The sequence below is a fragment of the Vulpes lagopus genome, chromosome 7 (assembly GCF_018345385.1).
Source record: "Vulpes lagopus strain Blue_001 chromosome 7, ASM1834538v1, whole genome shotgun sequence".
Lineage (NCBI taxonomy): Eukaryota > Metazoa > Chordata > Mammalia > Carnivora > Canidae > Vulpes > Vulpes lagopus.
In genome coordinates this window covers 51536147-51553160 of record NC_054830.1, presented here as the reverse complement: position 1 = coordinate 51553160, position 17014 = coordinate 51536147, and the positions used below count along the sequence as shown (strand labels likewise).

Sequence of the window (17014 nt, the reverse complement as noted above, 5' to 3'; positions counted from 1 at the left end):
GTGCTTAGAATATTTCAATTTTCTGGAACACCTGGGTGGCTCAGCAGTTGAGCATCTGCCTTGGCCCAGGGCGTGATCCTGGAGTCCCAGGATCAAGTCCCGTGTCAGGCTTCCTGTGTGGAGCCTGCTTCTCCCTCTGCCTATGTCTCTGCCTCTCTCTCTCTCTCTCTCTCTCTGTCTCTCATGAATAAATAAATAAAATCTTTAAAAAATATATTTCAATTTTAAAAAAATAGCTTTAGAAAATGAAATGCCATGAAATCTCAGAATTTAGCACTGGAAATGACCTCATATTTCATCTAAATGTCACATATCCTTATAAAATAAAAATAACAACTCATGACCAGTAGTAACTGCTACACTCATCTTGATAAAAACTGCATTTCTGAGCTAACTTGGAAAAGAAAATGTTACTGAGAACAATGACTATTCTTCAGGCTTATTAATTAACAACTCAAGAAAATTAGGCTATCTTAAGAATCATTTGAAAGTGTTGAACATAATACATGATAGAAAATAAAATAAAAAAATAATAAATGGGTGAATTTACTCTCTCCCATTAGCATTTTCCCTGTCACATCGAAATCACTGCTAACCAGAGAATGCTCCGTGGTAACGATCTTTAAGCCAATGATTTTCACCGCTAGGTGGCAGCATATAGTAATTAAACATGAACACAAATACGATGAAAAGAAAGGATTGGTAGCATTGTGGACAAAAGAAAAAATAGGTGAAGGTTTAGAATTGTGAGAATATGAGTGCGAATTCTTTATTTTTATATGTTTTAAAAGAAGGAGTTATATCATCTAAAGCTCTAAAATTATCTTCCATATTGCAAATAGGACAGAATTTCTCAAGTCTTTTAAAGGATTATACAGAGGGTATATAGGAACTCTTTGTACTTTCCAGTTTTGCTGTGACTCTGAAAATGCTCTAAAAAATAAAGTTCATTAATAATATTTTTCAAATATACAGGAGTACCCTGCTTAAAAAGATGGGCGTTTCTGGAAAAAAAATGAGTGTAAATTAAATTTCTATCCTGCTTTACCATTAACTTACCGTGTAGTTGAGGTTAGATAAGTCATTTTTATTTCTAGTGCACCTATAAGTTTCTGAGTCACTTACCAAGACATTTTTCAAGGAAAGAGCCATGAAATTTAATAGAATCTTGTGGACAGGGGTTTTTTTTAAGTCAAAAGAACTCTAATATTAATAGTCACTTCCTTAATTTATCATGTCTGGATTTTTGTATTTCATGTTTTTAGCGTATAGATAATTTGGCTTGACTTTATAAAGCATTCTCATTGACATAGAATGGTATTTTGCTACTTTGTTAAGAGAATTTGTATTTATTTTAATGTATTCATTGCAATATTCACTTTTTTTGCTAGTAATATAGCTTTTTTATATCAAATTATTGATTTAATTCACATATCATACAATTCAACCATTTAAAGTGCACAGTGGTTTTTAGTATAGAGTTTTGCAATTATTACCATTTTGTAACTTCACTGATTTACTTTTTTGTGGATAGAAAAATCCCAATGATATTAAAGATTCCTGAAAGAGAGTTGGAAAACCTGACTTACTGGTCTTGGCTCTGCCCAGCTGTAAGCAAATGATTGCACCCCTAGCCTTTGAAATGCAAAATTTAAGCCATTAATTTACTTATTCAAGAGACAACTAAGTTTCTTCTTTGTAGGTGCTGCTAAAGGAATAAAAAAATAACACCACATTACTCGCCCTGGAAGTACCCACAGTCCAACAGGTAGATGATAAGGTTTCATCCAGCTCAAATGTTCAGTGTTTCTTCATGGTCAATAAGCAGTGGCCATTTAGGAAAATTAACTTTTCTGGCCATTTGGAATGGAAAACTTCTGTGGGAAGTGTCATTTGGTTACTGGTTGAGTGTTTAAACACTAGGTAGAGCTGTGTTCTTTGTGACTATAATTTCACTATTTGCAATTCAAGGACAGTCTCCATGTGACTGTATAATAGTGGAGACCACATGTGACTCTTTTTTTTTTCTATCTTGAAAGGTACTCACAAATCTCTCAAGTTGAGCTTTTGAAAGTCTCTTCAAGATTTGCCCCTTCCTCTCTCCAGTAACGATTTTCTCCTTGGCAGTAGTGCTAATGCTATCTGTGCGGTTCAGGTCGGGGCATTCCCAGTAAGATACAAACAGCTATTCACAAATCTAAGGACTTTCTTTTTTTCCCAGGCCTCTCTGGCAGTGTCCCAAGAGTTCACTGGCTTTTCACTCTGAACCACAAATAACAGTGCTGCCGAGACAAGTTCCTAGGTCACTTTACACTGGAGAAGCAGATCAGCCCAGTAGCAGAGTCTTCTGAATTGATATTTTTCCTTTGTGTAAGGATGCTTTTATTTTTACTCTTCTAACCTTAAAAAGCAAACAGACTGCTTTTTTACAACCTAAGTAGAACAATTTTCTTGGAGAACAAATGTATTGCATTGAATAGGAAAATTTCTCCAAACATACTGATTTGTTAGCATCTTAGATTAACTTCTGTTTCCATTGAGTTTCTGTAAAAGCCACCAAAGAGAGAGAGGATGAAGAATTATTGAGCAGGACCTGGTGAATGAGGAAGAAGAACAGGAGTTGGAAAGTAATAAACAGGCTTCACAGGGTTGTCAGAAGAGCTCTGGATAGATCAGGGACCTAGGTCCTCTTTTGGTGTGCCACTACTTCTCAAGGGGAGATCTTTTAACCCCCTGGGCCTCAGTTTCCCCATTAGTAAGATGAGGAGGTTGCCTTCCTAGACCCATGATTCTATATGGAATACAGAGTTTGGGAAAGTTATTTTAGGAATGACCATAGGAGTTCTATAGGAACTTAACATTTCTTTTAATCATCTTTCAAGGTAAGTTAACCAGGACAACCATAACAAAAAAGTTAGCCAGAACAGATCCCTAACTGAATGCATGAGAATAATTCAAAATATTTAGAGCTGGATCTGCCAAGTATAAGGGTGTTACCCTGATTTTTGCCATCAGCTCATTATGCAACGCTGGGCAAGTCATGCTACTGGACTGCACCTTCATTTTCCTTTCTGCAGATGATTGCAATAATGCTAAACTCACCCAGGTGCTGAAAGGCTTAATTAAGGGCTATTAAGTGCTGTAATTACAAGGGAGGAGTTGGTTATATTGAATAAAGTGGCTTACCTACCAGATGGGAGGTTTGGATTTTATAAATATTCCCTTAGAAAAAAAAGTAGGGACAAAAGGTGAAAAATAAAAGTTAGGTTCTTAAGTTATTAAAACAGTTATGTTTTATAATATCCTTTTTGACAATTAAAGAATAAACTGTATTTTGAGATACACATCATCCTTTCTCCTTGCTGTATAATAAAATTTTAATTTAGTTTCTGATACTATATGTCTTTTAGTGCCATCTTAGCTTTTCTTAGAAATCATCTTTGACAGATAAAAGGCAACTTAAGCCCTATTTTCTAGATTGGGGGAAGATTTTGTGACAACACTAAATGGTTTACAGAAGGTGGATACATTTCAGACAGGTGAGAGTCCTTATTAGGGACTTCTAGACCCTTTCCTCGTTTATAAACAGTCAGAGGCAGCCTGATCATATAAAAAGATAGTGCCAGGATTATAAATTGGCACAACCACTCAGAAGAGCCATTTGGCGTCTTCTAAGTATATACCTGAGAGCAGTGGTTCTCAAAATGTGGTTCCTGGGCCATCTGGGAACTTGTTAGAAATGTACATTTACAGGCAGCCTGGGTGGCTCAGCGGTTTAGCGCCGCCTTCAGCCCAGGGCCTGATCCTGGAGACCCGGGATTGAGTCCCACATCTGGCTCCCTGCATGGAGCCTGCTTCTCCCTCTGCCTGTGTCTCTGCCTCTCTCCCTGTGTCTCTCATGAATGAATAAATAAAATATTTAAAAAAAAAAAATGTACATTTTCAGGCCTGACTCAGGCCTACTGAATCAGAAACTCTGGGGAATGGGCCTGATAATAAGTATTTTAAGAAGCTCTCTCAGTTGATTATGGTGCTTGCTAAAGGTGAGAACCCCTGGCCCAGGAAAGCTCTGGGAATATGCCGTAAGAAAGACACTGAAGGAAGCTCGCTTCAGGGTAGCCCCATGGCGCAGTGATTTAGTGCCGCCTGTAGCCCAGGGCGTGATCCTGGAGACCCAGGATGAGTCCCACGTCAGGCTCTCTGCATGGAACCTGCTTCTCCCTCTGCCTGTGTCTCTGCCTCTCTCTCTCTCCGTCTCTATGAATAAATAAATAAAATCTTTAAAACAAAAAAAAAAGGAAGCTCATTTCAGCTAAGGGTTCGTATGCAGTATCTCATTTAAACCCACAACCTTATCAATTTGATTGTTATTAACCTCATTTTTACTAATAGGGAATTATGGCCATAGTCATAGAGCTAGTAAGAGACCAGGGTCTTGAGCAGATTTTCTTAACTGCAGTGCAGTCTTCAAAACAGAATCTCAGAACAAACTGGAGCAATTTGTATTTTAATGGATTTGAGGAACGTCAAAGAGCACTTTCTGCTTCGTATTCAGGACAAAAATCCTTTTTATTGATATGGCATTCACTAGTACATTAGGTACTTTACATTTATTATTTTATCCAGTCTTTGTAACAAATCTTTGACGCACATTTATCCCCACTTCATAGATGAGGACTTCAGAGAAGTTAATTTGCCCAAATTCAGTTAGTAAATACCTAGACCTGAGCCCATACCTATTCCCAAGCCCTTGCTGTTTCTACTGTAGCTAATTTTCTTTCCTTTTCTTCCTTAGTTGGGCTCAAAATCAGTTCAAAATAAAGCGTGAAGTGCTTAGGTTATATATGGATAAGAACAGAGGTGAGTTCTAAATAAAGAAGTAAAATGCCTTTGCCTACCATAAAATTAAGTAAAGAACAATGAGATTATAAAATTTAAAAATACAGAATTTCCCAACGGATGTTTATTCCATTTATACTGACTCTTTTTCAAAACCCATGGAGAGTTTCCTCATTTAAGAGAAATATTTACTTTGTTTTCTTTCCTGTATCATGATATTTCTTTGATTCTGGCATAAAACATAAGCTTCTGGGATTGCTTATTAGAGTAATGATTATTTCGTGTCAACTGGCCTAATATGCCAAGATCTTCAGGGCTAAGGGTTTGGGACAGTTCCAGTGCATGTGTAAACCCGTAGCTTGAGCGATAGTCCACTTCTGAAATTTTTCTTCTAAATGTTCTACTTTTTTTGCAGGTGAAAATCATAGCAATGAATGAAAATATTGCTCTTAGGTCAGCCCTCGATAAAAATCTGAGAAGTGCTGTGACCACGGCTTTCCTCATGCTCCCCGAAAGCTTTTCTGAAGAGGACCTCTTTATAGAGATTGCCGGACTCTCTTATTCAGGTTAGTAGACTTGGTGCTCATATTTTGTGCAAGAAGGAGATGTGTTGTTTGAAGACCATGCAAACAAACATCCCGCTCTTTACCCTATGCTGAAGCTGTGGCACCCCTACTCCTGGATCCCACCACTTCCTGTGCAGGTATTTGCAAGAACCCTGTGATTTACATCCTTGCCTCCAAGGTCTCTGCCTCTCCACATCTGTGTCTATATGTAGGTCACCCCAGGGTAATCTTGTTGTTACTAATCATTTTCATTGTGAAACAATTTCAAGCTGACAGAAAATTTCGATAATAATACAAAAAACTCCCATACACATTTTGTCCAGATTTACCAATTTTAATGTCTCACCACATTTATGTTATTCTCTTCATCCCAATGTTTTTTTTTTTTTTAAGGTTTTATTTATTTATTCATGAGAGACACAGAGGCAGAGACGTAGGCAGAGGGAGAAGCAGGATCCCTGCAGGGAGCCCAATGTGGGACTTAATCCCAGGATCCCAAGATCACAACCTGAGCCAAAGGCACATGCTCAACCACTGAACCACCAAGTGTCCCCCATCCCAGTGGTTTTCTGACTCCATTGTGCATCAGAATCCTCTGGAGGGCTTGTGAAAAACAGATATGGACCAGCCCCCACAGAGCTGCTTTGGCACTCTGGGGTGGAGCCTAAGAATTTGTATTTCTGATCCGTGGATGATGCCAGTGCTCCTCCAGGGATCCCACTTAGAAAACCACTGCCCTCCTCTATAAACTGTAAATACTATATTATTTTTTTGGTTTATTTTTCTGAATCATTTGAAAGTAGGTCACACATATCCATTCTCCTTTGGGCCAAGTATTTCAATATGTTTCCCAAGAGCAAGAACATTCTTTTACATAACCACAGCACGGTTATCAAATTCAGGAAATTTAACACTGATACAGTACTTTTATCAGATTGATGATCCATAGTTCATATGTTGTCAGTAGTCCCAGTGATGTTCTTTGTAGTGTGTTTTCCTCCTCAAGTACACAATCCAGTCAAGGATCATATTTATTAAGATGCCCTGTCTCTTCTTTTAATCTGGAACACTTCCTTAGCCTTTCTTTGTTTTATATGACATTCACATTTTGAGGTCTCAGACCAGTGATGCTTATGCCCTGATAAGCATAATTTTTGCTCTTCTAAGCAATCCATGGGGAGACATTTAAAGATCAAATACCCTGTTTCTTAGCAAACTTTCCTTCCTAGTTTGAGCTTTCATTGGTGATTCTTGCTCCAACCAGTCTTTACTATGATGATTACAAAGTGGCAACTTTAGAATTCCACCTCTCCTTGCGTACTAAGGAAAAGCTTTCCCTTCTTCCCCATTCATTATTTATCTAAATCTTAACTTCCTTTTCATTTCTCCTTAAACCAGTTGTGTTCCTCAGAGATGTCCGAGTCCCCTTCAAAGGGAGAGAGAAACTCTTGAGACAATAGAGCCCCTGGCCCCTCACCCTTGCTGCAACCAGAGGGGAGCCCCCCTTCCTGTTAATGTGTTAAGGATCCCTGTAAAACTTCACTTACAAAAAAATAGTCTGCTACTTGAAAGAGTTTGAAACCATTGTCTTGAAAATAAATATCTTCTTTCCCAACTTTTGAGTGTGAGTTAGAGAACTCTATGCTGAAAACATTGCAAAAGCAGTTTACTCACTTTCTGAATCCCTGTATAGATAAGATTTCATGGAAGTATAATGCTGAAAGAGACCTTAAAGACCTTGCTCATCAGTCTTTCTCCCAAAATGCAGCTAGCAGGACTATAGCTGCAGTTGCAACAGTGGAGAGAAAGAAAGTGATGTAACCTCAGTCTTGGTGGCTTCTAGCTCTACATGGCAGCAGCCCTGCCTTTCAACAGGAAGTGCAGAGGCAAAGGCTTCTGTGGCTAGGTACCAGAATGAATGGCCCTGCATGCAACGTGTGGGAAACGTGGTCACCTTGTAAGGATGATTCCCTCTCCATGCTCCCTTGTGAAAAAAAGATGGACCCAAAACCTTTTATGAAGGGTTAACTTTGTGGGAGAATGATGCAGAACCTATTTCTACTTTGCCCACACCACTGCCACTCCTTCATCTCCTCCCCTGTGATCAACATCAGCATAATGTGAGGTGGATTTCTAGGAGTTCCTATAAATTCTGAACATTTTCTAAGGAAGTTTCTTGAATGGCATAACTGCTTTTACCTATTAACAGACTTCAAGTTAGCATTCAAGCAGGTATCAATCTTTAGCTTACTTTTACTTTGCCTCCTGGAAGAGCCGTGTTTTATACTCCTGATTTCTCCTGTATTGTGAGACATGTACAAGGTGTTCAGTGAGTGCTTGCTGACTCAGAACACTATCATTGTCTGTTTTCCTGCTTCTATAATTTTTATTAAGGGCTGCTGTGTAGCAGTGCTGTACCAGACACAGTAGGTAGATGGGTAAGTAGATAGATAAGTTGGTAGGTGGGAAGGGGGTAGGATAGATATGTAGATAGATTGATCTTTTATTCTATAGTTGAATCCTCACACAGCAAACAAATATTTCCTGTGTGCCTTCCATGTGCCACATGTTACGCTAGGCCCTGGATATACACTGGTGAGCATGATATGAGTAAGACTCCTCATGGAGTTCATGTTCCCTTAGGCAGAGGCAGACAGTAGGTAATTTCAGAGAGTGGTTAAGTACAATGAAGAGAAGAAAAGAAATCAAGAGGAGGGCCTTTACCTTGGATAGGCAGGTAGGGGCCTCTGGGGTGGCGATGTCTGAGCTCAGATCTCATGGTGGCAAGGAGCCCACCTGGAGCTGCTGGGAGAAGGGCAGAGAGAGAGAGTTGCTTCCTAAGAGGTAGGTCCTAACCTCGGTGAACCTGACTCAGGCTTTCTCAGCTTCCAGTTTCTCCCATTTCTCATCTCGTCTGCTCTTTCTCTCTTGCCATTGTATTATTTATTGCTTAATCCAGATTTGGATCTGAGAATTTGGCCAAGGATCCAACATTACTCATTTCACTGAGGTTGGCCTCTTTTTACTGTAAAACTTAGGACACAATACTTGGCACATCCTCTCCAGAGGGAACTCATTCCAACTCTGTGGCCATCCCTAGCTTATGAATGAGACATTTTCCAAAAAAGCTTTCTATAAGCCAGTTGTTTTGAACTGGGAATGTATTTTTCCCATCAAGACAACATTATATGATGTTCCTAAGCCAGGGCACTATATAATTAATGGTTACTTAATCCATAATAAACGAAATTAGAGTAGAATAGTGAGGATCGGGAAGGATCTAGGCCCTACAGGTAGATGCCTTTCATCAGTAAGAGACCTGCCCCAGGCTATGTGTTAAAAGGTAAGCTTTTCCTCCTCCCTTTCTTAGACTTCTGAGAATCCAGTATCCTTGAACTGATTGGATTCTGTCCTGATGGCAAACCACCCAAAACTCCCAAGCCCTCAGAATATTACAAACTTTCAAACGACCCACCAGTCTCATCTTTATTTACAATTTTGACATTTGTTTTCCATTTGAGAGACAATACGTTGTTCCTAAGCTGCATAGGTCAGCATTTCTCCCTGGAAGTGGGTAGGGATGTGGAGACAGGAAACAGCATCTCTCCATGTTATTGGACAAGTTCCTGCCAGTAGTTACTAGCAGAGGCAGGATCTGTGTATTACTAGTTGTAGTAATAACCCCTTACTTTTTATATAGTATTTAAGGAACACTTTGACCACCTTGGGGGTCATTATTGATGACATTATTGTTGTAAATGATGGTGAGAAAGGAGTAGGTGGAAGATGAGAGCCTGCAAAACTGGGAAGGAGAAAGCTTTCCAATCCTTCAGTTATTCTTAGAAGTCAGCATTGAAGTAAACAGAAAAGGAAAACCAAATGAGCTTTAAAGGGTCACCTTGACCTTTCTCATGTAAGTACGAACTATTAAAATGACTAATTTTACATAATGATCCTGGTTTAACAATTTATCAAATGAATCAGCGTCCCATACCTCATGAAGAATTAAAGCTATAATTTCTTCTCTAAAGAACTTCGCATTAATAAGCATGCAGTCATAGTGAGTCAGTGATAGACTTCAAAAACAACACGTGTAGAAAAGGCAGGGAGTGTGAAAGAATACGACTTGTTTAGGGAAGAACGAATAGGTTGATGTGACTGAAGTCTGTGGCTCATGGCAGAAGAAAATAGCACTTACTGTTATGTGGCAGGAACAATTCTCAATACTTTTGATCTAATAACTAGTTTAATCCTCGCAGTCCTCCTTTGATTTGTGTGTTAATTTATTGCCTTATTTTAAGATTAAAAAGCTGAGACCCAGATCTGTCTGGTAGGTTCGTGGGTGGTGGCGCTGGAATTCTAGCCCACGGTCTTCACCACTTAACTCCACTGTCTCTCAGGTGTTTTGGAGAAGGGGTTAGGCCCTGGCCAGGCCAGACAAGGCATTGAATACAAAGTTAAATGAGAGTGGAATTTGACACCCCATACACAACTAGGAGCCACGGAGGTTTCAAGCAGTGCAAGATGGTGGGAGATTTGTTGCTACAGAAAGATCATTTTGCCAGCACTGTGCAGGAGGGAGAGAGACTAAAAACAGAGAGAAGTCTTACTCATTGAGCCAATGAAAGGATGAGAGTCTCCTGTGCCAAGCACTCTTTTACCTCTATGGATGAAGGAAGTAAAGAAAGCAGCTATTGTCCCTGCCATCGTGGGGCTTTCATTCTGGTTGAAAAGTTGTACAGCAAACTCATGGCAACACTAGAATATGGGAGGAAGGCAAGCGTGGCTTACATTAGTGTAACCAGGGAAGGTTTCAGCGGGAGGTGACATTTGAACCAAACACCAGTGGTTAAAGACCCACAAGAAGGACCCACATGACAGCCATCTAGGCAGAGAGGAGTATAGTTAGGACTGTGCCCATGTCCAACCAGCCTTGTACCTTCGGTCTCTGGAACAGCACTGGGGCACAGACTAAGCACCCTGTATGTCTTTGTTGGGTGGATACAGTGTGAATGGTGATGAGGGCTTGAATTAGAATAGTATCTCAGGGAAGTGCATAAGTTCTTGTGAGAATAATTGACATTAAACCCTTAACTCCTTTTTTTTTTTTTAAGATTTTATTTATTCATGAGAGACACAGAGAGAGAGGCAGAGATACAGGCAGAGAGAGAGAAGGAGGCTCCCTGTGAGGAGCCTGATCGATCCCAGGACCCTAGGATCACTTTGGCCCTGAAACAAAGGCAGATGCTCAACCACTGAGCCACCCAGGTGCCCCTAAACCCTTAACTTCTTTTTTTTTTTAATTTTATTTTATAAAGATTTATTTATTTATTTATTTATTTATTTATTTATTTATTTATTTATTCATTCATTCATTCATTCATGATAGACACAGAGAGAGAGAGAGAGAGAGAGAGAGAGAGAGAGGCAGAGACACAGGCAGTGGGAGAAACAAGGCTCCATGCCGGGAGCCCGATGCGGGACTCGATCCCAGGACTCCAGGATTGCGCCCCGGGCCAAAGGCAGGCGCCAAACCACTGAGCCACCCAGGGATCCCTAAACCCTTAACTTCTTAAATTAATTGTCTTATTTTGTACCTTGCTGCTTTTTTTTTTTTTTTTGTAACATTATATTACTTCATGGAAGACAGAATTAGTGAAGTGTTTAAAAGCTGGAGCTTTAGAGTCAGAGGCCTGGGTTCAAAACCTAGCTGCACTCTTACTTTTTTTCTCTTCAGGCAAGTTTCTTGTGATAGTTTCTTCATCTCTAAAGAAGGGTTTTATATGGATTAAATCAAATCATACATGTAAAGTGCTTAATAGAGTAGCTGGTACATAGTAAATGCTCACTAAATGTTATCCATTGTTATTTTAGATATGTGTACTCACATAGCCACTTTGTGTAATAGATAAAAGAAAGGGAAAGACTACAGACCTGAATTTGAATACTGGCTTTGTAAAAGTGCTTGGACCCTTCTGAGCCCATTTTCTTAACTGTGAAACAGAATAGCTGTCTTGTAATAAGGTTTTCAATGAGATAATATATATAAAAGTCCCCAACATCATACCTCATTGAGAGTTGGTGTTCAGAAAATGATTGGTATTATTACTGTTACCATATCATTGCTGGCCACACAGGTTTTTCTTAGGTTGAGACACCATTGTTTGCTTATTCAGTGATAGATGGATACTCAGGTTAGCTCCATTTATTATTGTTTTATTAATGCCACTGCTGTGAATCACTTTAAAGAAATTACTTTGGTAGGGGAAGGGGGTAAAGGGGGCCCCTAACTTCCTCGGATATGTTCTCCAAAATGGAATTTTGTTGTGAGTTATAAGAATTACAAAACTTGTTATATAATGACAAAAATTTGCAGGCATTAGAATCTGCTTAGATGAGGTGGATTCATTTGGCCCTTTCCTGTCCTTAAGGAGTGAAAAACACCTTTAAACACTCTTGTGTAAGAGAGAGAATGGATTTCTTTCAATGCCAGAATGTCTGAACACAGGCTCAGCTACTTCTAGGAATAAGACAAAGCGAGGAAGTTGCCAGTTGAGTGATTCTTGGAGAAAAAAAATTAGAAATGGGTGCCAGCCCTCTAAAGAGTGAGTAAACATCCTCATTTCTGGATCCTGGTAAAAGCCAATAAAGAAACTTTTTCTCTAGAGAGCTATTGAGATTTATTCCACGAGAGTCGCACCATCAGAAACCTTGCAAGCAGTGTCATTGGAAAACTTGCATATTAGAGATTGACTATTTCAGTAATTTGGGAGCATATTTCTCTATGCTTGGCAAGCTTGAGCTTTTGCTGAAGCCTCAGATGGAACTCTGCTCAGTCACTGATTAATTTCTGAGAATGTAGTGCCCCAGAAGGGATAGTAATTGTCAATAATACCTAATGTTTATGAAGTACTTAACTGTGTGTCAGATAATATTCTAACTGTACACATGCAGAAAAATGAGTTTGGGCCCGTGACTCATACTATGCATAAAGTTAACTCAAAGTGGATTATGGATATTAGAGTTAAATCTTAGAGCTAAAACTAAAAAGCTCTTAGCAGAGTGACTTTGGGTTAGACAATGGTTTCTTAGATATATGCCAAAAGTACAAGCAACAAATAAAAAACAGATAAATGGGAAAACTGTATGAAAACTAAACTTTTGTGCTGCAAACAATACCCTCAAGAAGGTGAAAAGGCAACTAATAACATGGAAGAGATTTACAAATTGTATATCTGATAAAGAATAGCACCAGAATATAAAAGATTCCTGGAATGCAAAAAAAAGACAAATAATCCAGTATTAAAATGGGCAAAGGATTTGATGAGACATATTTTCAAAGAAAGTATACAAATAGCAAGTACACACATGAAAAGATGATTAACATCATTAGTCATTAGGGAAATACCAGTTAAAACCCCAGAAACAGTGCTTCATACCCATACAATGGCTATAATCAAAAGGACACACACACACACAAAAAAAGGACAAGAACAAGTGTTGACAAGGATGGAGAGAAATTGAAACTCTCATGCATTGTTGATAGGGTTGTAAAGTGGTACAACTGCTTTGGAAAAACACTTTGGCCATTCCTGAAAATATTACTATATGGCCCAGCAACTCTGCTCTTAAGTATCTACCCAAGAGAAACAAGAACACATATCCACATGAAAATTTGTACACAAATATTCATCACAGCACTGTTCATTAAAAATAGCTAAAAAATGGAAACAACCCAAATGTCCATCAGACAAGGAATGGGTTTTAAAAACGTGATACAGGGGATCCCTGGGTGGCTCGCCGGTTTCACGCCTGCCTTTGGCCCAGGGCGTAATCCTGGAGTCCCGGGATTGAGTCCCGTGTCGAGCTCCTGGCATGGAGCCTGCTTCTCTCTCTGCCTGTGTCTCTGCCTCTCTCGCTCTCTCTCTATAGGTCTATCAAAAATAAATACAAATAAATCTTTTAAAAAAATGTAATACATCCATCCATCCATCCAATGGAATATTATTTAGCCGTAAACAGGAATGAGTATTGACACAGGCTACAATGTGATGACCTTTGAAAACATGATGCTAAGTCATAAAATACCATTTATTGTACAATTCCATTTATATAAAATGTCTGGAATAGGAAAATATATGAATACAGAAAGTAAATTAGTCTTGTCTAGTGCTGGGGTTGAAAGGGTAGAGGGAGACAGTGTCTTCTAATGGGTACAGGGTTTCTTTTAGGGAGACAAAAATGTTCTAAAATTAGATGGTTGCATAACCCTCTGATATATACTAAAAATACTACAAAAAATTATTTTATATAGGTGAATTGTATGGTATGTGAATTATATCTAAAAGGAAAGCTGTTAAAAAATGACTATCAGGGGCACCTGGGTGGCTCAGTCAGTTAAGCATCTGCCTTCTCAGGTCATGATCTCGGGGTTCTGGGATGGAGCCCCAGCTGAGCTTCCTGCTCAGTGGGGATCCTGCTTCTCCCTCTCCTTCTGCCCCTCCCCCTGCTTATGCTCTCTTTTAAATAAGTAAAATCTTTAAAGAACAATGAGTATTATTTGGGATGCCTGGGTGGTTCAGTTAGTTGAGCGTCCAACTCTTGATTTCAGCTCAGGGCGTGATCTCGGGGTTGTGAGATCGAGCCCCGTGCCATGTCAGGCTCCGAGCTCAGCACAGAATCCCCTTGAGTTGCTCTGCCTCTGCGCCTCCCCTCACATGCTCTTTCTCTCTCAAATAAGGAAATAAATCTTTCTTAAAAATTCTGCCATATTAACATCCAGTTTGGGGCTACTGTTCTTAAATACTACCATATAAGAAATACCCACTTCTGTGACCCACAGTGAAATGATCTGTTTTCATAGCACCTCCTACCTCGGGTAGGGCATGTATCTTTTTATCTCTAACGTCTGGCAAAGCTTCTGGTACTTACTAGCCACTTAAATATTTATTGAACTGAATGAAATAACAGCAGTACTGCAATGAGTTTAGGGGAAAGTTAGCCAGTTATTATTTTCAAGGGCTCCCTCTTCCCCCATCCTTTCCTCATCCCATATGGATATCATAGCAACCATACTATCTGCTTTACTCTTTACAAAGCCTTGTCTGCTGCCTTAACTCATTTAAATCTAAAAATAACCTTGTGAGATCAGTATGTTGGTTACAGCCATTTTCCAGGTAAGAGAGCTGACTCAGAACAGTCAGTCTCCAGTCACCACAGGGCACTGCCAGACTTTCCACTGTACGGCGCAGCCCCTTACATCCCTACATTCATACTAAGGCCCCTGGCCGCTGGTAGCATGCTAGAATCACAGAGCAGGCCAACTACAGATGCTTTACAAGCCTCTGTATTTATTTCATTTCAAAGTCAAAGAGAAATTATCCTTTTGGTTGTCCATTGTTACTAGACTGGCAGTTTTCTGGCTTGAGCAGTGAAGAGTTAAACTTACCAGTAGAGGTATAAAATAAAAGTCAGCAGTCAGTTTTTCTCAATCCCTGTGTTTTATTGCAAACATCTCTGGAGGTAAGAAAAATTGATTCTTATGATCAAAATGCTGGGTCATGCTGTGCCCACAATTTTATTCATTTTGTTCTGAAGAAACGAGTAATAAGCCCATTTGCTTGTGGTTCCCTGTGGCTGAGCTAGTTCTGCTGCACAGCAGTTGGAGAAATCCGATTCGGCAGACGTTTGTCAATGTACCTTCCATGTGCCAGGCAGTGCATAAGGAGCTGGAGGTACAGGGATGAATAAGCCCCCGTCCACGTTCTCAGATCAAGAGTATTTTCTTTTTTTTTTTTTTTTAAGGTTTTATTTATTTATTCATGAGAGACACAGAGAGAGAGGCAGAGACACAAGCAGAGGGAGAAGCAGGCTCCATGCAGGGAGCCCGATGTGGGGCTCCATCCCAGATTTCCAGGATCACGCCCTGGGCCAAAGGCAGACGCTAAACCGCTGAGCCATCCAGGCATCCCAAGAGTATTTTCCATGCAGATGTTCTTTGGGGAAGGATTTGGATTCATTTGCTTTTACGTTTTAGTGAAATACAGCCACTCTCAGAAAGTTACTATCTAAAATGTAAGAACTCTTTGTTGAATGTACAGGAAGAAAAGAAATGACACACACGTTTAGAACTTAGTGGTGATAACAAACTGATCTTTTACTTCAGAGCCAGCCATGTTGGATTCAGAGTCGGATGACATTTAACCCTTCCAAGTTTGATAGAATCCATTTATGGGCTCTGAATAAAACCATAAGGATTTACACAATTGAAAGTTAACCCAGCTGCCTCTCCATGCACATTTGCCAAATTAGCATGTCTGTGCATCCCATGCATCTATTTAAAAATGCTAGAAGTAATATGCCAACATTATAGAAGTGAGGAAAATGGCGAAAAACTGCAAAGTAGAGTAACACTAGTCACCTAAAATGTCACTACCCTGATACCGAGAGGTGGCTGGACCTTTGCACTTCAATCTCAATTTGAAAATTGGGAATACTTAGTACCTTCATTAGGAGGCTTTGCCAGGACTAAACAAGGTAACAGCGTAAAACACACTCACACCAAAACAACCCATAATAAATATGTGCTTATTAGAGCAAAAACAACATTTTTATGTAATCTTTCTGTCTTGTTTTTTCTATTTTTATACGAAGTTGTTTTCTTGTTGTACTTTTGTCTTAGTTTCTTACTACTATATAATCATTTTTCATCTAGCCGTGTGTGAGTATTGTAATTTTTAATGGCTGCACACTGTTCTGTGGTAGGGTATGGGATTCCACTGTAATTTATCCATTCCCCTGTTGTTGGACTTTTGGGCTGCTTCCAGTGTTTCGCTTTTATAAATGAGTGCCTCAGTGAATAGCTTTATGTATGCAGTGTATTCACTTACTGGGAAATCTCAGGCAGGTGACTTCATCTCTTTCCTTTTTGCCCGGATGCTAAATGAGGATAGAATAGTATCTGAGAGGATGGGGATGTGTGGATTAAATAAAGTAATATAGCAAAGCACTTGCAACAATGTTTGGCACTTAACCAGATGCTCAGTGAGCATTACCTCTGGACCTCTGTTTGGGTCTGTTTCTTTAGGCTCACTCTCTAGAGATGAGATTGTTTCATCTACTGCTTTCCAAAGGATTTTACCAATTTAGTATTATGTCAAAGGACCAATTTCTCTACACCCTCACTAGCAGTCATCTCAGGATTTAACTACGTAACAACTCTCTTTCTCTTTAAAATAATAGTGAAAAGGGGCCCCTGGGTGGCTTTAGTCAGTTAAACAACTGCCTTCAGCTCAGGTCATAATCCCAGGATTTTGGGATTGAGCACTACATCAGGCTTCCTCCTCAGTGGGAGCTTGCTTATCCTCCCTCTGCTGCCCCCCCCCATTCATACTCTCTCTCTCTCTTTCTCTCTCTCTCTCTCTCTCTGTCAAAGGAATAAATAAAATCTTTTTAAAAATAAAATAAAGGTGAAAAAATAAGTTCATCCATATTTAGGGCAGCTTGTTATGACTGGAACTCACTTCTACTCACTGCCCTGAACAGACCTCATGTCACAAAGGTTGGATCCCAGAGGCTGTTTGTAAATCTGTTTTCCTGAAGTTTGCAGT

At 39.5% G+C, this 17014-nt stretch overlaps 1 protein-coding gene across 7 annotated transcripts in view; it reads left to right on the top strand.

The window, feature by feature from the left end:
* TAMM41 (TAM41 mitochondrial translocator assembly and maintenance homolog) overlaps nucleotides 1-17014 on the top strand; it is a 50856-nt gene that overhangs the window by 8700 nt on the left and 25142 nt on the right. For 5 of the 7 annotated variants that reach the window (XM_041764092.1, XM_041764091.1, XM_041764093.1 and 2 more), the window contains one exon: nucleotides 5255-5405. In XM_041764092.1, the coding sequence (XP_041620026.1) occupies nucleotides 5255-5405 (151 nt within the window). Of the gene's footprint in view, nucleotides 1-2221; nucleotides 2371-4795; nucleotides 4861-5254; nucleotides 5406-17014 lie in introns of those variants that run through there. The other 2 variants (XM_041764096.1, XM_041764097.1) reach the window with 2 other exon arrangements.